Here is a 26,114-nt window from a genome sequence, read left to right on the forward strand (position 1 = left end):
TCTGGCCTGTTTCTCTTGACAGTCCCATTATAAATTTATGTCCCAATGATGTATAAAACGTTTTTCTAAATAACAGGCATGCTTTAAAAGGTATAGGTACAGGAACTAATCCACGCAAGCTGCTGTGCCTGGCACTAAAGCTCAGTCAATGTTTTAATTACAATTATGGCCTATCCTTAGGATGGGCCAACAATATTCGATTGGTAGAGGAACAATTCCCATCACCTTGCAGATCAGCTGATCTATCAGACACAGCTTTCTACATTGGATAGCAGCTGTACCTAGCATCCTAGCATTGCAGCTTGTTTCATTCACCTCAAGGATGTAGTTGTATTACATTGCTCACACAAGCACAGTGGCTCCTTCAATAAACTGACCGACTTTAAGTAAATTGGAGTAAATTGCAGTATACGTGTATGGAAGATTAAACTTGCGTAAACACCGAAGGTAAAGGCTCTTTTACATGGGCCGATTATCGGCAATGAGTGTTCCTAGGAACACTCAATTAGCCAATAATTGGCTAATGACTGTGTAAAAATTCCCCAGAGCACCCCGCTCGTTGGCTGATTTGATCTTTTATGTGTGGCGTTAAAGGCCACACATCTCTCTAAACAGGAGATTTGCCAATAGTAATGTATTTAAAAGGCTGCATGAACGTTTCAGCGGTCGTTACTGTGGCCTAGCCACGCTGTAAAGGCACTGAAAGCAAGCACTGATTGGCATACATTTCTGGCCGCATATCTTTATCCAAAAGGACCAGACCCCAGCGCTGGACTGAGCATTACAGCGTCTTCATTAGGCCAATCAAGTAGACATTCCCTTTAAAGCTTTACTGTAAAATGAAAAGAATACAACAGCGTCCTTCGCTCCCCAGCCAGGCACAAGATCTGACCGATTTGCTCCATAGACTACAATTGAGTGAACCGGTCCAGTTTGAATGAAATTTGATCAACAGTCGCTCTTAAGGGTCCTTTTACACAAAAAAATTCTCTGACAGATTATCTGCCAAAGCCAAAAACAGACTATAAACAGAGATCAGGTCATAAAGGAAAGCCTAAGATTTCTCCTTTTTTCAAATCCATTCCTGGCTTTGGCTTCAAATCTTTGGCAGATAACATGTCAGATAATCTTTCTGTGTAAATGGCCCCTAACTGGGATATTTCTATCTTGTGATTTCCCAAAACGATTGTTTGCTTGGTTTTGGCTATAATAAAAATATAGGGTGGTAGTCACACAGATATGGTCATTGCAAACAGCCTCCACAAAAGCCTTGTCACAGCATCTGCACCAATACTGATTCAACTACAGGAAAGCTCCCCATAATTTTTTATTACTATTCATGTAGCAATGATGCCACTGGCAGTGACAAGCAGCAGTGCAATAATGTGACAGATTCTCTGTGAGGTCCAAGTATAACAATGGTATCCAGACCATTTTTGTTAGTTTCAACATTCTAGTTTATTAGACTTGTACTGAAGCATTTGGTATATTTTATTCATTAAAGCGTGCTGGGATAAACGTTTATTACCATTTCTTTGAACTGATAGCCGGGTTTCCCTAGCTCACAGCACACTGATCTGTCAGCGCGCAACATTGTTTTGGAGATGAAACCTTTAAACTGCTTAGTAATATAAATATTTTATAAAATCACTTGCGGTCCTCTAAATCTTGCCTAAATGGGCAGCCATCGGACATACATTGTGACATTTTCATCTATTCTAGGTACCGCAATGACACAGATAGATAGAAAGGTGCAGAAACGATAATTCCCAATTGTCCAAATAATATAAACTGTCAGTTCAAATGTAGAGATCACGTTATGATCTTCTTACCATGTCGTGTCCTAAAGGCGGCAGATTGTCCACTTGGCTCAGATCATCATGTGCCTGTTGAACTGCATGCATGCTGGTGTTAATGGTCCCCATCAGAGCTTGCTGAGCTGATGTCTAAAGAGAAAACAAAACATCAATATGGTGCACACACTAACTCAAGCCAATTCATTCAGAATACATATCTCTTCCCTTGTAGAAGAATGAGATATACAAATTTCTCGACAGCACATATTTACATATTCTAAAAACACACAGAGCTGGTCTGTAACGCTCTAACCATTCATAGATGTAAAATCAAGCAGCCGATGAACAAAAGCAAAAGGATAGAGAAGGTTTTTTCTTCTCCCAGCAGCGCACACATCCTTACAGAACACTGAAAATATTTTCCGGCAGCCTTGAGAAGGAGCAGAAAGTAGGTTAGGAGACAATTGGTCTAATTAGCAGTGACATACGGCTGGGCAGTGCGCAATGCCATTAATTGGAAGATGAGCAGAACAAGGCATTTAATGAGCCACAGACACACTCAGTCAATGGGCAGTGCCACAGATAAAATGGGCACTAGTGCACAGCAGAGCGTGTCAGGGGGCGGCATCCTGCAACCAGGATCTCTCTACACCACAGAGGCAGATTCGACACGTTCGTAATGTACATTAAACTGAATCCATAAATAAGCAGGAAACTTTTGATGAACCCAAGAAAAAAAATTGCATAGTAATAAAGAATCCAAAAAAAGAAGAAGTAATTATTAAATCCAGGTGCCGAATTTCTGTCAACATCTATTATTTTTTGATCTCTTTCAAGATTTTGTTTTGCAGCCAGGGAAACATGAAAATGCCTATGGAGCTTCTCTGAATTGATTCCAGCTGAATGAGCTCAGCTGAGTTTAGATTAGGTCCTTTACTAGTGGCTATCCTGAAACTAATGAGCGGACATGACTGAGGACGTGTTTACTTTTGCATCATTTGGAGTCATTTAACAAGTGATCAGCTTCATCAAGCGTGAGATTATGTCTAAGTGAGCAGCCGCGCTTTGTAACAGTGAGATATTCAATTACAAAAAAGAGAAATTATCATGGCAAAGGGGACGCCATATAAAATCCTGTGAGCACAATGCACAAGAGAAAATGATGTAATTAAACCAATTGCATGGAATAAGAACACTGAAAACTGCACGGTTCTAAGCACTGTATTTGGCACGTATAACAATTATGCGCAACTGTAAAATTCCAATTGCGCATCTGACCACAGGCAAGCCTACCTTGAAGGGTTTGACCCACTAACAATATTTATCAACTATCCAAACAACTGGTGATGTATTTGTTATTACTAGAGGTACAACCACCAGCGGTTACAAGCAAAGAGGTTCCTAAGTGCTTTGCATTAGTGTGCTTATAAGGCCATCGGTATAGGACCGATACAGATTGTTGACAGCTGTAGCCGAGCACAAACAACTAGCAATTCCAATAACAGCAGAACTCAACAAATCTGGGCTACTGTTCTATTTACAAGGGACACTCATGGATCTACGTTCTTGTGATTGCTGAGAGTCCCAGAGGCTGGACCACCAGCAATCACACATTTATTATGCCCATAAAAGCGAAATGCTATTTGTGGGACAACCCCTTTAACACAGGGTGTGTCCTCCATTGTGTTTGCAATTTTAGAACAAGTTAGTGATAAATGTGTCATTTAGAACACATACAATTTCAATGGAAATGGATTTAGCTCACTTGTACTTACTAGTGGAGGCATGTGACCTCTGTGCATCTGACCTGTGGTGAGCTGTTGTTGAGCTGATGGCATGGTGCCCATGTTAAAAGTCTCTGGTCCACTTGACCCTGAGCGTATAATAGCAGGGAGAGCGACTGTGCCATGTTCAAGCTTACCAGGCCGAGTGATTTGCTGCTGTTGAAGAATAGTGGATCTAATAATGGAGATATGTTCTAAGTTACAACAAGCATCACTTGCACAACAAGAATTATCTTTACTTGCAAACAATACTCTGACATCACTTTTTTAGGGCCCACCCAATATGAACAAAAAATAAATAAAATAAACCATATGCTCACTTCTTGGGGGAAATAGATTCTTCTAACATTGTTGATTCTTCATCACCCTCTAGTCCAAAGCGGTCTTTACTTTGTTTCTACAAAAAATGCATATTAATTATTCATACATTCTTACTAGTAATGATAAAAATGATATTTCACTCATTTTACTAACATATACTTTGACACTTCTCTCTAAAAAAACATCTCTCTACAGGTGAAGTTTACTCCCCATGTTAACAACATGATAAAACAATGAAAAAGAAGAGGAAAAAAAATTGCAGGGATCTAAAAGGGATACCCATGTATGGCCATACAATTTCTAAAGGTAACATATATTAAGCTTTTTAGTATGTAAAAAACAACCTGATGTAATCTGTGCAAACATATGCCAAAAATACACACTTTTGACATAATCCTGTACAATAGGAGCCTGGGTTATAGTATAACTATGTCTGGTGTAACAAAATGAAGTGTGAATTGAAGCAGAGTTAGCAGCAATTATATTGTCATGAAAAGTATGAGATGTTCAAACACAGTTTCAAAGTTAGCAATGTTAGCTAGTCTTTGTACCTTCTTGAGTATAATGTCTATATATCCAGCGATTAACTGAGAGATCTGCTCCCCTTCCGTAGTCTGCACAGAATAATAACTCTCTTGATACTCTCCAAAATCCTGAAATATATATAACCAGTAAAAAGGTTGGAGACTGCTTGGCATGTGACAAGAGAAGGGGCATAACTTAGTTCATGATCAGTGAAAAATAAAAAATAAAATGAAAATACACAGCAACCCTTGACTGATCCCAGAAGCAGCCTTACACAAAACAGAATATTCTGTTACCTTGCATATTTTATTCAGACTTATTGGTGTCCAGATATGAAGTCCAAAGCACAGAATATAAATTAATAGTCATGTATCTCATTTGCACCTATCAAGTTTAAAAAAAAAACCCAAAAACATTAAGAACAATTCTATATACCAAGGTGAAGCTTTTTGGAGAAGCAGCCCAACGTTTTACTGTTGTTAGTGGCCATTCTTGAAGTACTTCCTTTGTTTTTTCATCTACCCTCATCACAGAATCCTTCGTGATTCCAAGCAAGCGAGGCACAAGTTTGTTTTTACTCTTCATCTTTTCCTGAAAACACAGAAGAAAAAAAAAAAGACATATAGAAATTCACAATGTGCTCAGAAATTCAATATTACATATAGAAATTCAGTCAAGAAATATCTGTAAACATATATTATTGGCTATATGAAGCAGTACTGTATGTAGTAATCCAATAGTACAGAGATGATGGCAAGAAAACTGTCCAAACGAATTACTAAAGAAAAGACGACTACTACTACTACTACTAATAACAACAACAATATAACCATAACAATATTATTATTAACAATAATAAAAATCTAATTAAAAGTTGAAAACGTACAGATGAGGATTTAAAGCAGACCAGACAGCAGTGTTTTGCTGACTAAAGTAAAGGGTGGTATTACACAAGTCGATGGGGGCCCGATAATACCTGTGAACAAGCAGCGATCTGCTAGATCGTCGCTTGTTTACTGGGCTTATTACACGGCCCGATAATCGTTTAACAAGGGCTGTAAGGACATCGTTACCGATGTCCTTGCAGCCCTTGTTTAAACTACATACATTACCTATCCACGCTCCTGGGCTGCTGCTGCGGTCCGCTTCTCCACAGGTCCCGTGCATTCTAGCTTCAGAGTGGCCTGTCAGTTGATAGGCCGCTCTGAAGCCAGAGCGAGCGGGACCCGGGGAGAAGACCGCAGGAGCAGCCCTGGAACGTGGATAGGTAATGTATATCGTCAGTCGCCAGCCGCGCACCGCTATTACACGTAGCAGTGCGCGGTCGGCGCCCAACGAAAATAGGTCAGAACCTATATCAACGATCAGCCGATGATCGTTGTCATCGGCTAATCGTTGTATTTATTACATGGAGCGATAATCGGCCGAATCATCCCGATTGTCGTTCCGTGTAATAGTACCCATATTTCATGCTGTCAAGACATAAGGTTTAAAAATTTAAAGTAAATCTGGAGATAAATCCAACAGGGCGTTCCCCTGGGCTGCAAAAGCCCAGCAATGTTGGGTTTGTCAATGTAAAAAGGGTGGGTGTTTACTTGTGGGCATGGGGGGGTTAGAGGGGATGGGGATGAACATTGTTGGAGTTTTTCAGCCCTGTGAGCCTTATATAGAAATTTGCATAAAACTTCTAAAGTTTATATCTTGGTTTTGGAGAATTAGATATTAAAAAAAAAAAAAAAAAAAGATATATATCTCCTGATGTAGGATAAGAAGCCATAATGCAAACTCACTTTACTTCAGTCAGCAAAAAGCTGCTGACAGGTCCCCTTTAACACTAAAAACATCATGCATATTTATTAGAATCAGGTGTAATAGTGAACAATAAAATTTGACCCTCATTGTTTAGAAAAACCCTTTTGAGAGGTGTTGACTGCCAATGCTAATTTGTGGCTTCTAATAAAGGTAACACGGTAAAGACTGCTGTAAGGGAGGTTTACTAGACCTTTCCAATTTGTATTTTACACAAACTATGCCCCAGGCCTGGCTCACTTAACCCTTAGGGTAGTTATTAGCATTGCTGGAAGATAGGGGGCACACAGATGACCTCTCACAGTCTAGGTTTATGCAGGACTTAACTTCTGGGAATGGGGGTTACAAGCTTGTATTTTAGAAATATACAGAATCATGGGGGTCAGCAAAAAAAAAGCAGACGGAGACTATGTAAGGATGTGACCGCAGGGAGTGTCTGGGTCCCACAACCAAATCTTAACGAGGATGATAATTAGTTAAGAATGCACTGGAAGAGATGAAAGATGGAAGGAGAAAATGCATGAGAGGCAGAAAGAATGTGCCATGAAATCAGATTTCTTCTCTCCCACCATGTAATACAGTTACTGAGGAAAACAATACAGGGGCAATATAGAAAACATTACAAAATTATAGAACTGGAGACATTGTAATACTTGGTTTGTACCGCTTGTTATGAGTACACACAAAGTATAGATCATGGAGTCAGACTGGTGTACTGCCCTGGGCTGGGTTTACATACCCAAATCTCTTAGCAATCAGAATAATTTCAAAGCTGGACACAGAAATCTTAAAACATATGCTAATGATCAGAATAAAGCCCTGTTTGTGTGTGTGTATATTATATATATATATAATTTTTAATCCCCCCCCCCTCAGGGGATAGTACCATCAGCAGCTAAGAACAGGTGACTAGAGATCAGTGCAATTTGTTGCAATAAGTTGTATGCACCTCTAAGGAGTCTGGGAAAACATGGATACAACCTCTACTGTAATGCAAACTATGGCCCAAGTTTTGACAGATTTACAAAAGTAGAAAATAATTGTGTCTGCATCATTATGCAAAACCTGAACCCTTTCTTAGCACTCACCAGCCTTGTAAAGTGACAAGTGGGCGTGATTTACCTAGTAATTGCATAGTAACTTGTAGAGAAATGCATTAAAATTTAGGCCATAAAATGACACAAACTTTGTGGGAAAATATTCAGTATAACCTGTAACTTGAAATCCCTGCTCATTCTGGGATAAGGAGTCCAGTGGGCGGTGTCACTCAGTGGACTGGACTCCTCAGCATGGAAACAGAGATTTCAATCAATAGGTTACAAGTTATACTGATGTAGATAGCTTAGGATGCATTTTCACGGTGACAGGTTCCCTTAAAAAAACTGTCTAAAAACAGTCTAAAACAGTTTAAAAAGTTCCAAATGTATTATAAGGTGTTCACGTTTTAATAAATGCAAAATATTTACTCCAACAGTCTTGCACATACAGTAAGTTATATGTTGTGTCAGAATAAAGGTATATTAAAACACTAACATTATTCAAAGCAGCAATTAATCTCTACACATCTCTTACCTTAACTAAGAAGAACGAAACCCCATATGTGCGTAAGGACCGAGCTAATTTTACATACTTCACTTTGGCTTCAATTTCTGTCATTTCCCCACAGTTTTTATGTTCCTGGCGGCCATAAAACCACATCGTCCAGTGTTAAAACAAAAAGTAGCACTTATATAATAACATTATTATTTGTTCCAAGAAAAAGCAATGAATAATGTGTGCAATTAAGTGCAACTGAGTAACAAAGCCATGTAATAATTCTACTTCATTTAAAGTGGCATACGGTATTTCACCAGAAGAATAGTACTGCATGAAGAACTATTCTCCCCATTTAAACATAAGGTCATGATAAAAATCAATTGACTTCAATATAAAATCAATAGATTCCATAAGGTGCTGTTGGTGTCCATCACATAATAGATGCAAAGATCTGTAAATCAAGTTGTGTTGCTTTTATTATAGAACAGAAATCACTACCTACTGATTTGGGGCATTGATTCATAACCTACATTTTCATCCTCTTAATTTTGTCATGTAATCAAGCCCTTACTCGTAAAAAAAGGAAAAAACATAACATTCAAGAGAACATAACACCTGGATTGGAAGTCTTTCTAGACATTATAAACATAATTTCCCTGTTTTTATCTTTGCTTAAGAAAGACCACGCACTGCTTTAAAATGCTACTAAAACATATTAAAAATTATAAAATACTCAAAAGAAACTTCTTGTTGCTGTATAGCTGTACCTGAAATATCCTTTTCTCTGCACCTCTCTGCTTGATATATTCCTTAGGAAGAAATTCTTTCAAACTGTAAGAGATGAGAATAATTTACTGTTTGCTTACAAGAAAAAAAATATGCAAGTCATAGTTTATATTACTAGATAGTAAAACTAATGTCACTTCTACACGAAGATGAAAACTCAGCTAAGGTCTTGTTATAAACTATACTTTTGTACCATTTCCATTATTTATGTTTAGTTTCTATCATTAAGATTTATTAAGCAGTCCACAGCAACCAATCACTGTGCAGCTTTCACATATTATAGAGCCCTCTTAAATGAAAGCTTAGCTCTGCTTTGATGTTATGGACAATAAAGGACGTTCTAACTATAAGACTGTGGGAGAAATCTCCCCCATACACTTGCCACTCTATTCAAACACCTCTTAACCTGTGTCAGTTGATGCAGGCCCCATAGACAAGAAGACCCTATAATTTTTATACCATTTGTATAGTTACAAGTGCTAGAGTAATATAATGCCTCAAACAGTTACAGGATCAAGTAATATGTGACAATCTTTATAAAGTGTAATGTTGTGCTACACAAGCCCCTTTGTTGTTGGGGAGGCTGCATCAATCTCTGATTTACTTTTTTAATGTTATAAAAAGTTTATAAAACAAATAAAAGGTAGACTGAACAACATTTGTAAATTTAGCATGGACCTCACTAACAAATGGTATGGTCCAGGTGCCCCCTAGGTCTGTGAGGCTTGGTGGAAAAAATATAAAGGTGGCCATACACATCTAACAACTGATGGCCGAACAATGTCTTCTGTCCTCTCCATACACAGGAATGGTTGTGTTCTTTATAGGAAGCAGAGGTTAAAGGGGTTATCCAGCACTACAAAAACATGGCCACTTCCCCCCTACTGTTGTCTCCAGGTTGGGTGGGGTTTTGAAACTCAGTTCTATTGAAGTAAATGGAGCTTAATTGCAAACCGCACCTGAACTGGAGACAACAGTAGGGGGGAAAGTGGCCATGTTTTTGTAGTGCTGGATAACCTATTTAAACTCCAAAAAGATTTTCCATCACACCCCAACCCTTTCTCTACCAACATCATCTGTCAGTGGAAGGGCCCCATACACCTTATATACCAAGGAACGAACCCCCTGCAACGGCCAGTACAGCTTGATAGATGTATATGGTATATGGGGATCTTAAAGAGACTCTGTCAATAGGTTTATGCTACCCTATCTAAAAGTAGGATAAACCAGTGACAGAGATGCTGAACAGAATGATTTAGTTTTGTGCAGCTGATTCAGAGATATCCATTATGTGCATGTGCTCAGTAATCCGGGATATTCAGGAGCTCCAGCACACTCTGCCTACTAACTGCTGATTGGTAGTTAATGGCAGTCGCTGTGATTGGACAGTCAACTGTCAAATCAGCAGCTGGAGGGTGGGGCAGTGATGCAGTAAGAATCCCATTCTCCTGTATATCACGTCTCAAATAGGACTTGTGATGCAATGTTGGCAGGCCCACTCAGGGCCGGCCATTCAGCAGCAGAGACGGGACACCGCAAAATGACAAAGCGAGCCTGTCAACTTCATGTCTCAAGTCTTATCTGAGACGTGACCAACCAGAACAGTGTCATGCGGGCCCCAGTGCTGGGAGTCATTGTCTCCATCCACCACCACCCCACCAATACTGAAAAAAGGCCTCCCGCCCGGAGTACTGCTTTAGACAGCTGTGGTCTAATAGATACAGAAACTCAAAAAAAAAACTCCAGCTAGGCATGACTTCTGCATACCTCACTTGTAGAAAGTCACTAGGTTATAGCAAGGTACTAAGGCATGCCAATCTAATATAATTATGTACAAGTCTAAAAATATACTCTAGGTTTACTTACTCCAGGAAGCCAGGTTTATGCTTGAGTTCTACATGAGGGCCAAACTGAATCTGGGTTTGAATCCCTCCAAATTCACAGGCCTTTTCAAATGATACTGGGTGGGATCCATTCAAGATGTCATCGCGAGCCTAGAACAGAGAAAAACTCTAATTTCTGCTAAGAGAACTAATTTTGCTGTATATGAGAGGAAAGCCCATAGTTAAATACAAGAAACATAAATCCACAATAAAAGTTTATATTAACAGAACACTCTGCATCCTCTCTCTGTAGATTACCTGCACATACAGCAAGTTGAGCTGTACAGGATCCCTAGAATCCACATTCTGATCTGAATAAAAGAACTTTCTGCGAAGTAGTAAGGTTTCATTTTCATCAACCCCCTGCTCTCGAAATGTCCGGCTATGATCGAGCCAATTCACTGAAATGTCATGAGTGGAATCAGTTAGACCCTATTCAGGCAATCATGAAAGGTAACTTTTATAAGTTACAGGAAAAAAATCAATGAAGCAATTAATGAAGCAATGCAATACTGCAGATTGGAAAGAACTACTGCTGCCCCAGATACTATAATAGCTCATGTGTTATGGAACGGTGTACAAATTAATCTATAAGAGGGGACAGGTGTATTGCTGCTGTTGTCCTTTGGTTGATCACTCACACTCATCTTCTGTATGAAGTTTAGCTTTCAGTTTCTCCATCTTCTTCTCATCTCTGAGAAGAGTCCTGTCTTTTTTCAGGGTTCCAGTTGGCTCTTCTTTCTTCTCTTCAACAGTTTCCCGGATAAGAGAGTATTCCTCATAGTTAGTAATTCCTGTCACAGAGAAAATATGCATGGCATCAATATTACAGTGCATTATATTCTACATTCACACTTACAGCTTTCTCTAGTGGGTTCGCAGCAGCAATACTTTACCCCAGAGAAGAACTGTGTCATGATTGTAATTAGCATTTTATAAAACCATGTGTACACATTGGATGATGAGAAAGCTTTACAGTTTCAATAATGAGAACAATAGCCGTAAACACAATCTTATGTAAAATCAAGTGGGAGTGGGAAGTGCCATATTCTTTTCCTCAATATGGCAGTGCAGTCTCTGGCCTACTGGCACATGTGAACATACCTTGAGATACATGTAAATTATATTACAACTTTTGTTTAAATTGAATAGTAACAACTAAATATCCTCTTATATAAAGTATCCTCTGCCCCATCCCCTTGTACGCTATTTTTTTCTTACTGTACACTACTAGTTGGAGTAGATCTAAGTTTTGTTAATCAGTAAAATGGAAACTTTTCTGCAGTGGAAAATCGCTCCACTGCATTCCACAGCATTTCCGCATCACAATCCACACAATCTAGTATAAAAACTGCATTAAATAGTGTGGATCTGTTGTTTACTGCTGTGGATTTTCAAGTAGATTAGCTTTTCCAGGCACCCGGGGTGGAGCAGCACGGATTTGCCTGGACTTCAAAAGCAGCTGGCAGATTGCCGAGCTAACAAAGCGATTTGCTTCGTTTGCACTGAAAATTCGTTCATTTCTAATTATTTGTTTACTATGAAACTTAACCAACAAATACAGCAATCACTGATCTCAAGGAGATCAGTGAAAAAATTTCAACAAAGTACTCATTCAAGAGTCTCCACCGATGTCCCCAAAAATTTAAATATGCAAAAAAGGAGCCATTGGAGCCTCGGTTGCGAGTCTCAAAACACGGGAATAGCCATATATCCCTAGCCTGTTGCCACAGGGTTCATGATGGGGAGAGCACCACACCACCCTGATAGATAACCCTTGGTTATTGGAACATAAACAGGGAAACAACAGGGTGGCCCCTTTTGTGTCAAAGTCTAACTCAAGGTGCGAGTATTGTGACATGACAAGGGCTTGCCAAGGAAGGTATCCATTAACAGACAGCTGTTTCGGGGTATTTGCCCCTCATCAGTGTGGAGCAGGATTCTGGCTAGTTGGGGTAATGACAAAACTAACAAAACACAGTAATCACTGAGCGCAAGGAGATCAGTGAAAAATCAATCAAGAGTCTCCACTGATGCCCCCAAAATTAAAAACTTAATTACTATGAAACTTAGCAGAAAGATTGCTAAAAAAAAAGATTTTTTTTAAACAACAGAAGTTGTGTAGAAAATATGATACATGCAGCCATATCACATACCATCCTAAGTATTAGCTTGATCATTGTGCATCTAACTGCTGAGGCCCTTCAGTTTGAACGGGGTTGGCCAGTTATTCACAGGGACATGGGACTCCCATTGCCATAATCAGTGAGGGTCACAGTAGTTACTCTTATTTTCTTCCAATGACAGGTCACAACAGCAGAAATAGTAGCAAAGATGCGACCTAAAGCCTAGGGCTTCTTCTACAGTGTCTTATTACTGCTTTTGTTTAATTTATTTATTTGTGATTAGCATAGAACACGGAATAAGCACTTCACCTATTCTGCTGCAGATGGTCACCAGAAGTTCTCCTACAGTCTTGGAGTCGTCCACCATAATCATTTTTGCTGCTCCATCTAACATTCGAATTTTCTGGGGTCGCTGTTTCTTTTTATACTCCAAGACATCCTGAGGGAAAGAGGAATAAACTTGGTTAGATACAGGTGGTGAGTCATAAAGACAGCGGTTGGATACGCAGCAAATACACAGCAAATACGCAGCAGATTAGATCTAAATAACTGAACACAGCATCAAATCTGCACCATCAAATCTGCTGCGTATTTGTTGCGTATCTGCTGCGTATACAGTGTGTGGGTTTGTACCCTAAGTCTGGATCTTAGTGACCTGAAATGTCTCAAAAACTGCTCACGTTCTGCAATGGACTGATCTTGTTAATTTTCATACAACAGCTATCAGGTGTTACAATATAAAGAACAGCAAAGGTCCCCATACACTTTAGTTGGCTGTACCTGGTGCGAGCGGTATGGCTATCAGTATAAGGTATATGAGAGTCTCTCGGCCATCCACCTACAGATGATGTCAGTGGAGATAAGGCACTACACTGTCATTATGACAGGGAAGCTGGCGGGATTCCACGGCGGAGAATTCCACTGCAGAATTCCGCCTGTTCTGCTCCGTGTGAACGGAGCCTAAGGGTTGGGCGTGATGCAAACTCACTGCTCAACCTCTTTGTTATTAGAGAGAGCACTTGGCTGTTCCAAATATTGCTGTGTATGGGGAGAAAGGACAGGAAAGATAACAGAGGGCCACTTTTTAAGCCAGTTATTGAAGGTGTATGGGTACCTTAATAGTTTACTCATGGGGGTCTGAGAGGAACAATCATTTAATTTTTAAAAAAATATTTTCTTTATTTTTTTTTCCTGATAAATTGACAATTTTTTTTCTTTTTTTTACGCCTGGCGCTTTTTTCCTTTTTTTTTTTTTTACACCTTTCACCCTAGGGGAATAATATTGTTACAGCTTAAAGGACAAATCCCACAAAAATTTTTTTTTGCTTATTTAACAAACATTACAAACTCATATAACTTTGTAATGTGGTTAAATACCCCCAGTCTGGCCCCCTTCCCCCACTTTCGGCTGATTGGCTGAGCTTCCTGTAAGCCATGTGATGCGCTCCAGCCAATGAAAAGGCTGCCGGTGTGCAAGCGCACTGGCAGCCTTTTCCATCCCCTGAACCCAGAAGCAAGAGACATCGCTGGACAGCGGTGACGGAGAAGCAGACGGTGGGCGAATCGAGTGGGGATCGTCACCAGAGGGATGGCGAGTATGGTGTCTGTGGGGTTTTTTTTTTTTTTTGGGGGGGGGGGGGTGTCCTGCAGGAGTTGTCCTTTAACCCCTTAACGACATCGGGCGTAAACTTACGCCCTGGCGCCATGGTACTTAGCGCATCAGGGCGTAAATTTACGCCCGATGTTTCCCCGATCGCTGCGTGTTCACACACAGCGGTCGGGGAAGATGGCCTGCTATAAATCATAGCAGGCCATCATAGCTTCTCGGCACGGGGGGTGGTTAACACCCCCCGTGCTTACGATCGCTGCTATAGGCTGATCAATTCAGATCAGCCAATAGCGGCGATCGAAACCTTTCCGGGTCATCGGTGACCCGATGACCCGGAAAAAAATGGCGATCGGTGCTGTCCGAGGACGGCACCGACCGCCATTACTGTAAAAAGTAATGTTGATCGCCGTGCCACCGGCCCGATCGCCGTGAACGGCCGGCCGGCCGTTCACGGCGATCGGGCCGGTGGCACGGCGATCAGAGTCCCACAAAATAGTAAATACCTGCCCTGGACCCCTCAGCTAGGTAGCCGAGGGGTCCAGAGCAGGTATTTGTACATTACTCACCTGTCCCGGGCTCCTGATCGGCGTCTTCCGGGTTCGCGGCGTCCTCCGTCATTCCGTTCGGTCTTCGGGTCTTTCCGGCGGTCCTCGTCGTCTTCTTTCGGCTATTTTCGGCTCCAGCCTCGTCATTTTCCGGATTTTGCGCTCTGCTGCCCCCTAGCGGCTGATATGTGTAATACACTTATCAGCAGCTACAGGGATATTCAGAATATAAAAAAAAATTATTTTTTTTTCCCAAATTTTTTTTTTTTCTATTTTCCGCACCCTATCGCCGCTGAGTGTTGATCAGCATCGCACGAAAGTGCGCTGCTAATCAGCAACTCCTCCTTTTTGGCGTAGGGTGTTTTTTTTCTATATTCTACTGCCACGGTCTGCTTATAAGTGCCGCACATTGCGGCATTTATCAGCAACTCCTTTGTTGGCGTAGGTTTTTTTTTTATACTTACTGTAAAAAAACACGTAAAAAAACACTACATTACACCACACTACATTGAATAAAGTTTGACACTACACCACTACATACCCCATATACTAGTCCCCGTATAAAGATGGCCCCCAGGGTGTTTTCGGCGTCAGAGGGATACGTTATTATTGCCTCCGACACCAAAACAGCCAGTGAGGATGAATGGGGGGGATCGTTCTTTCCTCCATTCATCCTCATCATCCAGTGACGTGTCTGGGGGTAGCGTAGCGTACGCTGCCCCCCAGACACGTCTTTTCCGCCAGTACCGTCCCAATAAGAGATGACGGCATGGTGTGAAATTCTACACACTCTGTGAGAGTATCTTAGGGTACACTTACAGATTTAGGGTACGTGCACACTGCGGAATGGCGAAGGATAACCCTTTGTGCATTCCGCAGCTGGCACCCACCGGCGGACTGATGCGGGCGCATGTCTCCACCCGTGTCATAGACTCCATTCTATGCACGGGCGGAATCCGTCGTCCATCCAAAGAATGAACACGTTGGACGGAGAGCGGAATCCGCCCGTGCATAGAATGGAGTCTATGACACGTGTGGAGACGTGCGCCTGCATCAGTCCGCCGGAGGGTGCCAACTGCGGAATGCATGAAGGGTTATCTGTCGCGATTCCGCAGTGTGCACGTACCCTTAGAGTGTATGTAGGAAGGGACACCCGAATCCAGCCCCCAGATGCCCCCTTCCCCCCCATCCTTGGAGTTAGTGGGGAGATCGTCCGGGAACTGATCTTCCCACTGCTGGATAAAGGTTACCACCTGTACGGGGATAACTTTTAGACCAGCACCCCCCTCTTCCAGTCCCTCGCTGCCCTGTAGCTTGCGGCACGATCTGAAAATATCAGAAGTAGTAATAGCGCCCTAATATTTAGCAGCCATGGAGCGGACCCAGCACTTCTGGATATGAAGGACCCCGTATCGCACCAGGACAACATTTTCCAGGTGACGTCCCCCACACTGGAGAAAGGGAGACCCCAGAAGAAGTGCAGAGTGTGGGGTAACAGGGGGATCAGGAAGGACGCCATTTTCCCGTGTGACACCTGTCCTGATCCCCCCGGCCTCTGCATACTGGATCGCTCCAAGGCGCACCACACGTCACTGGGGTTCTACATTATCTAAATTCTGTCCCTTATTCCTATTTCAGGGGTCACGTTGATCCGGGGATTATTCTGATCGCCATTATGGAGTCAGGAAGGAATTTTTCCCCTGTGATGAGGCTACTGTCGTCTGCCTCACGAGGGTTTTTTGCCTTCCTCTGGATCAACACAGGTTGAATTTGATGGACACCTGTCATTTCCAACCTTATAAACTAATAATTGGCCTAATACCCCCAAATAAATTAGAATTGTCCCTTTTCCCCAGCTAAATAGGTATGGCCGCCATTCCCATTAGAGGAAGCCATGATGCAATTACAAAGCCTCTGTGCGGCCAGGACAGTAGAAACCCCCCACAAGTGACCCCATTCTGGAAACTACACCCCATAAGGAATCTAAGAAGGGGGGCAGCGGGGATATGGCCCCCTGGTGACGGCCACATTTGGGACGTGAAAATAAAAAAAAATTGTATTTTTTATTTTCTCGGCACATGTTCTACGTAAGTGCCCGTCACCAGTGGGGTCCATATGCTCACTGCACCCCTTGTTAGATTCCTTATGGGGTGTAGTTTCCAGAATGGGGTCACTTGTCGGGGGTTTCTACTGTCCTGGCAGCACAGGAGCTTTGTAATTGCGACATGGCCTCCATCCTCCATTCCAGCCTCTAAATGGCGCTCTGTCCCTTTGGTGACTTGCCCTGTGCCCATATGGCACATTATGCCCACATGTGGGGTATTTTCGTACTCAGGGGACACTACCCTACACATTTTGTGTTCATTTTCTTTTTTAACCCCTTGTGGAAATGGAAAAAAATCAAGGCTAGACCAACATTTAGTGTAATTTTTGTAAAATTTTTACTCTAAATTATTAATCTTGTCATGTTTTTTCATTTTCACAAGGGGTTAAAAGATAAAAAAAAACATTTAATGTGTAGAGCAATTTCCGGAAATACCCCACATGTGGACATAAAGCGCCATGCGGGTGCAGGGTGAGCCTCCGAAGGGAAGAAGCGCCATTTGGTTTTTGAAGGCTGGATTTGGATGGAATGGATTTCGAGGGGCCATGTTGCATTCAAAAGGCCCCTGTGTTGCCAAGACAGTTGAAACCCCCCACAAGTGACCCCATTATGGAAACTGCACCCCTCAAGGAATGTAACAAGGGGTGTAGTGAGCATATGGACCCCACTGGTGACGGACACAAATGTGGAACAATGTGGCGTGAAAATGAAATATTACATTTTTTACACTATAATGTTGGTTTAGCCTTGAATATATCATTTTCACAAGGGGTTAAAAGAGGAGAAAAAAAACAAAATGTGTAGCGCAATTTCCCCCGAGTCCGTAAATACCCCACATGTGGACATAAAGCGCCATGTGGGCGCAGGGCAAGCCTCCGAAGGGAAGGAGCGCCATTTCGTTTTTGAAGGCTGGATTTGGATGGAATGGATTTTGAGGGGCCATGTTGCATTCAAAAGGCCTCTGTGTTGCCAAGACAGTTGAAACCCCCCACAAGTGACCCCATTATGGAAACTACACCCCTCAAGGAATGTAACAAGGGGTGTAGTGAGCATATGGACCCCACTGGTGACGGGCACAAATGTGGAACAATGTGGCGTGAAAATGAAATATTACATTTTTTACACTATAATGTTGGTTTAGCCTTGAATTTATCATTTTCACAAGGGGTTAAAAGAGAAAAAAACACACAATATATGTAGAGCAATTTCCCCCGAGTCCGTAAATGTAGACATAAAGCGTCATGTGGGCGCAGGGCAAGCCTCCGAAGGGAAGGAGCGCCATTTGGATTTTGGAGGTTGGATTTGGCTAGAATGGATGATGAACGCCATGTCGCATTTACAGAGCCCTCGTGCTGCCAGGACAGTGGAAACCCCCCACAAGTGACCCCATTCTGGAAACTGCACCCCTCAAGGAATCTAACAAGGGGTGCAGTGAGGATATGAACCCCTTGATGATGGGCACATTTGTGCCATGAAAGTGAAAAAATGAAATTTTTCCCTTTCACGTCACATTGTTCCACATTTGTGCCCGTCACCAGTGGGGTCCATATGCTCACTGCACCCCTTGTTAGATTCCTTGAGGGGTGTAGTTTCCAGAATGGAATCACTTGTGGGGGGTTTCCAGTGTCTTGGCAGCACGAGGGCTCTGTAAATGCGACATGGCCCTTGAAATCCTTTTCAGTGAAATTCAGCTTCCAAAAGCCAATTGGCGCTCCTTCCCTTTGGAGGCTCGTCCTGCGCCCCCTTGGCACTTTATCGCCACATGTGGGGTATTTCTGTACTCGGGAGAAACTGCGCTACACATTTTTTGTCTTTTTTTGCCTCTTATCCCTTTAAGAAAATGAAAAATTGAAGGCTAGAACAACGTTTTAGTGTAAAAATAAATTTTTCTTTTTTCACGCCATATTGTTCGGAAAATCTGTGAAGCACCTGTGGGGTCCAGATGCTCACCGCACCCCTTGTTACATTCCTTGAGGGGTGTAGTTTTCTAAATGGTGTCCCTTTAGGGGTGTTTTTTAGGTTTTGACACCCCAGAGCCTCTGCCAACCTGAAGTGGTACAGTCAAAAATGACCAAATATAACGGAGGCGTTGAAATTCACTAGGCGCTCCCTTATATCTGAGGCTTGTGGTTGCGTCAAATAGCGCAATAGGGTCACATATGGGGTATTTCTATAAACTGCAGAAACGGGGCAATAATTATTGGGGTGCATTTCTCTGGTAATAGGTTTATAATTATGAAAAATATTGGATTACAATAAAATCTCTGCACAGAAAATTAAAATTTTCAAATTCCTTACACACTTCGCTTTTATTTCTGTGACTCCCCTAAAGGGTTAAAACACTTTCTGGATGTGCTTTTGCAGAGTTTGGGGGGTGCAGTTTCTGAAATGGGGTGCTTTGTGGGGCTTTCTAACATACAGGCCCCTCAAATACACTTTAAACCTGAACAGGTCCCTAAAAATATCTGATTTTGAAATTTTACTGAAAATTTGGAAATTTGCTGCTAATGTTTTAAGCTTCCTATCGTCTAAAAAAAATGAAAGATAGTTTAATAAATGCCGCCAACATAAAGTAGACATGTTGCTAATGCTATTTAATATATAATTTATGTGGTATAACCACTTTCTGTATACGCAAAAAAGTTTCAAGGTTGGAAAAATGCATTTTTTCACATTTTTTCACATTATTTGTTTTTTTTTCATAAAGATTTGTTATGAGTATCGACTCCAATTTACCAGAAATGTAAAGTACAATATGTCACGAGAAAACAATCTCAGAATCAGCCGGATAGGTAAAAGCATCCCGAAGGTATTAATGACTAAAGTGACACTGGTCATATTCATAAAATTTGTCTCTGTCATTAAGGCCATTTCAGGCTCTGTCCTTAAGGGGTTAATAGATCAGACAATTGCGCACACTAATATATATAACATTTATTTATTTTTTATGTGTTTTATATATAAAATGGTAAATTTTTATTGGGGGAAGGGTTATATCATATTTTTAAAAACTTTTTATTACATGAAATCAGTAGACTGCATACACTGGTCAATGCTGTGCCCCTACATTGCCTCAGTCTTCACATACAGCTTGCCCGTGGCAGACTCTGTATGAATATCACCAAGCTGACAGCACAGATGTAAGTGTAAGACCTCGCCCTCTATGAAGTGAGCTCAGCTCCTATGCTCACTTCGTAGAGACCCTGCAGATAATGGCGTAGATGTATATCATGGGTTAGCGTACATCCAATGTCGTTAAGAGGTTAACTTATTTAAACATTTCAATCATGTGCCCCCTTTTCCTTCTTTCCTCCAGACTATGCAGATTTAGGCTATGTTTAAGTGTCTGTGATATACTAATGATATACAGACCCTATGTCATCTCTAAATCACAGACTGAACTCTTAACCCCTAACAGGACTCCCTGCATCATAGTTAAATATGATCAAGTGAGCCCTGGAATGCCTAGAACACTCCATTTACACAGAAAGATTACCTGACAGATTATCTGCCAAAGATTTGAAGCCAAAGGGCCCTATTCCACAGTAACGATAATTGTCCAAATCGGCCCCATTCGGCTCGATTCGGCCGATCATCGCTCGGTGAAATCGAGAGAACGATCAGCTGATGATCGTGTCATCGGCTGATCGTTCATTTAGGGCCAGACCTAAAATCATTGTTCCCCCACTGCGCATCGCTACGGTTGAACAGCGGTGCACGGCGGGCGACCGACGATTTGAGAAGCAGCAGCAGCATACATTACCTGCATACATTACCTTCTCCTCCGCTCTGTCCTCCCCGGGTCCCGCGCGCTCTAGCTTCAGAATGGCCTGTCAGCTGACGGAGCGCTCAGCCAATCACAGGCCGGGACCCCCGCGGCCTGTGATTGGCTGAGTGGCCTGTCAGCTGACAGGCCATTCTGAAGCTAGAGCGCGCGGGACCAGGGGAAGAGGACGGAGCAGAGCAGAAGACCTGACAGGTAATGTATGCTGCAAGGGCTGGAAGGACATCGGTAACGATGTCCCTGCAGCCCTCTCTCAACGATCATCGGGCTGTGGAATAGGCCCAGTAAATGAGCGGCGATCTAGCAGATCGCCGCTCGTTTACATCGTTGATCGGGCCCTCCTCGGCCCGTGAAATAGTACCCAAAGTCAGGAATGGATTTGAAAAGAGGAGAAATCTCAGATTTTCCTTTATGACCTGATCACAGTTTATAGTGTGTTCCTGGCTTTGGCTTCAAATCTTTGGCAGATAATCTGTCAGATAATCTTGCTGTGTAAATTGACCCTTACACAGGGAAATTATCTGCCCAATCAGGCAGAATCGGGCATATAATAAACACAACTATTAGCCGAGGCGTCGATCGACTAATTGTTACCTTTTAGCAAGGTTGAATATTGTCAGTGATATTGCAAGGGTAAAGAAAATAATGAAGACGTATACTTACCTCTCCATGTTACTCCGGTGTCCTCCTTGCTTGTTTCTGGGATTCCCTGCTCACCACAGCCGCTTCCAGCACTTCCGTACCAGTTTCTGAAGTACAGGCCGCGGCACTTGCCTGTCTCTGCCAAAAATTGGCTGAGCAGCCTGTCACTTCAGAGACGGGATCAGAAGTGTTAGCAGCAGTTGCAGTAAGTAGGGAATACCACAGTCAAGGCTGGGGGGAGCGAGGGCAGGTAAGTACAGGTCTTCATTATTTTACACCTGTAAAGCAGGGGCGACAATTTGACTAGATAAAGGGTCACGGGCATCTGGGGCTCATTGATGCATACGGCAGAAGCTAGAATTACCAAGTCTGATTTTACATTAATGCTACTATAGCCTAACCGCTGAAAAGGTAAAGCTGGCTATGGTTAAAGCACAATGTACTTTATGGTACAAATGACATTTTATCAGTATACTGTGGGGAAGTGCGATTACAACGATAGTTTTTATTAAAAAGTTGGGTAATTAAAATTGTTATATTCTGACCATTACAACTGTTTAATTTTTCTATCTAAGGGGCTGTTTGAGGGCTAATTTTTTGCTACGTGATCTGTAGTTTTTGCTAGTAGCCTAATTGTGGAGATGTGACTTTTTGATTACTTTTTATTCCATTTTAACTGCAAAGCTTTTTATTCCATTTTAGTGATGTGATAAAAAAAAATCAACATTATTTTTTCTCACTGTTGACAGAGATCAGGAATGTTATTGAATAGTTTAGACGATTCCATAAAAGGCGATATGAAATATGTTTATATTTATGTTTACATTTTACAATCACCAGATACTGATCAATGCTATGTTTTTGCTTCAGTTAGATTGGTGGTCTGCTGCTAAATTCTGCCTCGGGCAGACTAGTACTCCTAGTACTAGCTTCCAGCTGCCACACTAATAATCAGCTCTCTGCAATTGTGTTGCCAAGGTGCTGGTTGGCAATGGAACCTACAGTAGACAGATAAGTGAGCCATCAAATTGATGTGATCACTACTGATGACAGCATATAAATGGTTAAATGACTGATATAAGTGCCATATGCAGTGCTGTAAGTTTTTAGATATTTTTATTACACTAATTAAATCTTTGTGTGTACTGGTATCAAATAGGTTACATGCATATCCCATTGACAGACTTAGGCCATACCCCATTCCTCAGCATGTAGTAATCCAGGGTTCTGCCAGCCTCCAGCCAGATTCCTTTCCTCGGATCTTCATCAGATAAGAAGAGGCCAAAGTCGAGCGCTGTGGGCAAAGGGAAGAGGTCAAGTCATACAGACAGTCTGGGGTATGTGCCCAGCAGTTGGACACAGCACAACAAAGCACTGTTGTCTTGAACAAAAACCTACATTATTCAAGATAGATACATTATAGACAATGGACATATGTGAAAAAGACTCAACTAAACAGAAAGTACTAAACTAATATAATAGAGTTTTTCATTGCCCTACATATTTTCATTTATTGAAAAAAAAAAAACTTAAAATTGTACGCACAATTAAGTGAGTACTTTCACAGCCAGGGTAAAAGTGTGTTATGTGGCTAAATGCAGGGCACAATAAACTTTATGCAGTATTGGTAATTAAGAGTGTTCTTTAGATTCTTACATTAAAAGTAAAAAGAAAATCAGTGTAAAAAAATAAATAAATAAATTGTTTAAAATACCTTGGCCTGTCTGAGCCTCTGGGACCCGCTCTCGGATGATCCGGCAGGCATCATAGACAGCAGTGGATGGCTCAAATTGCATGGTCTTGACAACATTGCACTGCCGTACACATATCTTTAGCGACAGGGCAACCATGGTGACTAATAACTTGACAAAACCTGCACGCTGAAAACATAGTTAATTTAACAGAAAAATGGCGCATGCAGGTGTAGCTATTAATTTAACATGGTTTAGAAGTGTTTATAACATAAAACTGTACATACTATAATGCACTTATATAACATACTGATACATTAAGCATACTAAAGTTAATCTAGAAGCAACCTTTCTAGATATATGCAGACTGGCAATACTGTTCTGAATCCAGTGACGTCCTGCTATTGAAAATCCAAGGTCCGATTCAAGAGATATGCCCAAAAATGCAAAGATGCTAATGACAGAGGCTGGTGCACTGAAGGCGGTCCCAGCGCCCCCAGTACACAGCTTTCCCTGCCCACTCATGGCGCTGCCCAATGAATATGCAAAAGGCTGGAAGAAATGTCATGAGCAGACAAGAAAGTCTCCAGTGTTTCAGACTAGGTCATTAGCATGATCAGAATCTTGGGCATCTCTCTGAAACAAGAGCTCAGATTTGAAAAAGCAGGACATTGCTGGATTCATACCACACATACCATACGTGCAAGGTTGGTGCTAGATACACTTATCACATGAAAATGCAGTCTTTTGTACAGACACCAGAGCAGAAGCTGAGCAGATTGTTACAAAGCTCAGTGGGAACAGATTCAATAGAATTTGAATGCTATTGATGTAAATCCCTGCTCATTCTGAGCGTAGGACTCAAGTGGGCGGTTCTTATCAATGACTGACATCCTTAAAGACTGACAATCACTGATGTGGACCACCCGCTGGACTCCTGAGCCAAGAATCCACAGGGATTTATATCAATATATTACAAGTTCTACTGAAACTTTTCCCACTATGGCGCCTGCTGCTCCACTGAGGTTATATTGAGAGCCCACACGGGGACAAGAAGCGATGTCATAATCTCTGTACAGTGCATGAGAATGTCAGCTCTCTATAAATGAGTAATATAAATAAACAATACTATAAGTATATAGCACTGAAATCATGGTGGAATTTACCGAAAAATATGATTTAGTACATCTGTCTACCAAGAGAATGTTTCTAGATACAGGATTGAAGACCCTAGTCATGGTCCCACAAGTGAGGACTCCGATACCCTAGAAATCTCTGGCTCTGTGCAGCACTGGGCCTGTGTAATGTAAGATTTAGCAGCTGCAGTAAATATGGCAGGTCCAGACCCCGCACTTTGATCTGCAATAAAGCAGTACAATGTGTAGCAGTATCGCACTAAGGTCTCCATTAAGGGTACGTTCACACTTACCGGATCCGCAGCGTAATTTCTGCTACGGATCTGCAGCAGATCCGCAACAGATTTCATTTAAATCTGCTGCGGATCTGCTGCAAATCCTGTAGGTGTGAACGCACCCTAACAGTGGAAATGATCATGCTACTGACATAGGGACTATAAAAAAGAAAAGAAAAAAAAGAAGGTGGGAGCAGAAAAAAAGAAGAAGATACAGCAGCACAGGAAGAGCCACAGTGAGGAAGTACGAAGGGATAAAACAGGAGAATATAAGAAATAGCAAGGCCAGGAGCCAGAAAGGGAAAGTAGGAGGGCAAACTAAAGATAAGATGACAAAGACATAAAGAAGATATCTGCTGCATCATAAAAGCCAAAGTTAACAGAATGTACTCTTCACACTGGGTAGCAGATTTAGCAGTCCCTGCTTGCTCCAGCCTGTAATATCTGAAGTCCAGTAACAAGAGCCACGGTCTGTCTGTGACCTTATGATGAGAGCTTTACAAAGGTGACAACAAATCACAATGCGCCCGCTCCTCTGGGAAATAGTCCAGGAAGAAATTACCAGAAGCGGCCAGAATCACCAGAAGGGGGCACTCCACATGGCTGCAGCCACCTCTTTGTGACCAAAAAATGGATTTCTACTAGAATACTAATTTTTTTCTAAAAGAAATCCAATATCACCGGTCAGAACGCAGGCATTTATTAAAACCAAACAATAAGAATACACTGACACAAATACACATTGGTAATAGGATGGATGGATGAATGGATTCATCAAGTGCAGAGCTGCAATACCACAGCCATGACCTTCCATCAGCCCAGAACTGCACAGAATGTTATTCACCATCTGGACCGCTTAGTACCTTGCTTTAAATATCTACTTTTATCTATTACAAAGGAACAAAAGTTGCGTTTCAGGTGAAGTTTTCTGTACATGTATCCCAGCCATAGTCTATGACCCTCAGAGGACAAGGAGGGTTCCTCACAGATAAGTCTTCACAACCAATAATGGCTGCACATTCACGGGGCATGTGCTGTATCCTAGTCATCGCTCACATGTACATGTAGGACTACTAAGAACTATTAAGAGTTAATTTTACTCCATATTACTAATAACTGCAATTAGTTTAGGTATAATGTATAGAATATTATATAAATGGTATTGCATAAAGCTCAGCCTTACAAACACAGGAGCAGCGCTCCCAGCATGACATGAGCGATAACAAGCCCAGAAAAATAAACTCCTGTGGAGCATTGCTTTTATATAAGTGCCTTCCATTCTTTGTGTGAATACATACTTAACCTCTTAAAGTTTGGAAGCATTGTAAAACAAACAAGCTAGGACTTTTTCCTCTCAGTGTGAGTATGTCGGGAGGGGGGGGGGGGCTAAGGAGAGTAGATGATGACAACTTATGACTTCAGCGGCTTGCCACAAGGGACACCGCTAATGCTGCATTTACATGGAACGATTATCGTTCAAATTTTCGCATAAACGATCGCATTTGAGCGATAATCGTACTGTATAAACACAGCAAACGATCAAACAACGAGCGACAAATCGTTCATTTTGATCTTTCAACGTTCTTAAATTGTTGTTCATCGTTCGCTGAAATTTCGCAGATTGCTTTGTGTAAACAGTTTTCCAGCGATTTACCCTAAGTAAAAGATGGGATTAAGCGATCTTAAAAACTTACGAATTTTCAAACGATTTATTCATCTAAACGTTGATTGTTATAAAAACCAAATCGTTGCTTCAAAATCG

General features: G+C 41.6%; 1 protein-coding gene across 2 annotated transcripts in view; it reads right to left on the reverse strand.

The window, feature by feature from the left end:
• Positions 1–26,114, reverse strand: part of TLN2 (talin 2) — a 158,175-nt gene that overhangs the window by 66,345 nt on the left and 65,716 nt on the right. For both annotated transcript variants that reach the window (XM_069980795.1, XM_069980786.1), the window contains exons 2-14: positions 22,965–23,130; positions 22,447–22,544; positions 12,876–13,005; positions 11,082–11,234; positions 10,699–10,841; positions 10,424–10,551; positions 8,539–8,602; positions 7,808–7,912; positions 4,862–5,017; positions 4,453–4,554; positions 3,901–3,977; positions 3,572–3,755; positions 1,833–1,946 (exon numbers count right to left, since the gene is read on the reverse strand). In XM_069980795.1, coding sequence (XP_069836896.1) covers positions 1,833–1,946; positions 3,572–3,755; positions 3,901–3,977; positions 4,453–4,554; positions 4,862–5,017; positions 7,808–7,912; positions 8,539–8,602; positions 10,424–10,551; positions 10,699–10,841; positions 11,082–11,234; positions 12,876–13,005; positions 22,447–22,544; positions 22,965–23,100 — 1,590 coding nt within the window. In that variant the 5' untranslated portion in view covers positions 23,101–23,130. The remainder of the gene's footprint in view (positions 1–1,832; positions 1,947–3,571; positions 3,756–3,900; positions 3,978–4,452; positions 4,555–4,861; positions 5,018–7,807; positions 7,913–8,538; positions 8,603–10,423; positions 10,552–10,698; positions 10,842–11,081; positions 11,235–12,875; positions 13,006–22,446; positions 22,545–22,964; positions 23,131–26,114) is intronic.

The sequence above is a fragment of the Dendropsophus ebraccatus genome, chromosome 1, assembly GCF_027789765.1.
Source record: "Dendropsophus ebraccatus isolate aDenEbr1 chromosome 1, aDenEbr1.pat, whole genome shotgun sequence".
NCBI classification, from domain to species: Eukaryota; Metazoa; Chordata; class Amphibia; order Anura; family Hylidae; genus Dendropsophus; species Dendropsophus ebraccatus.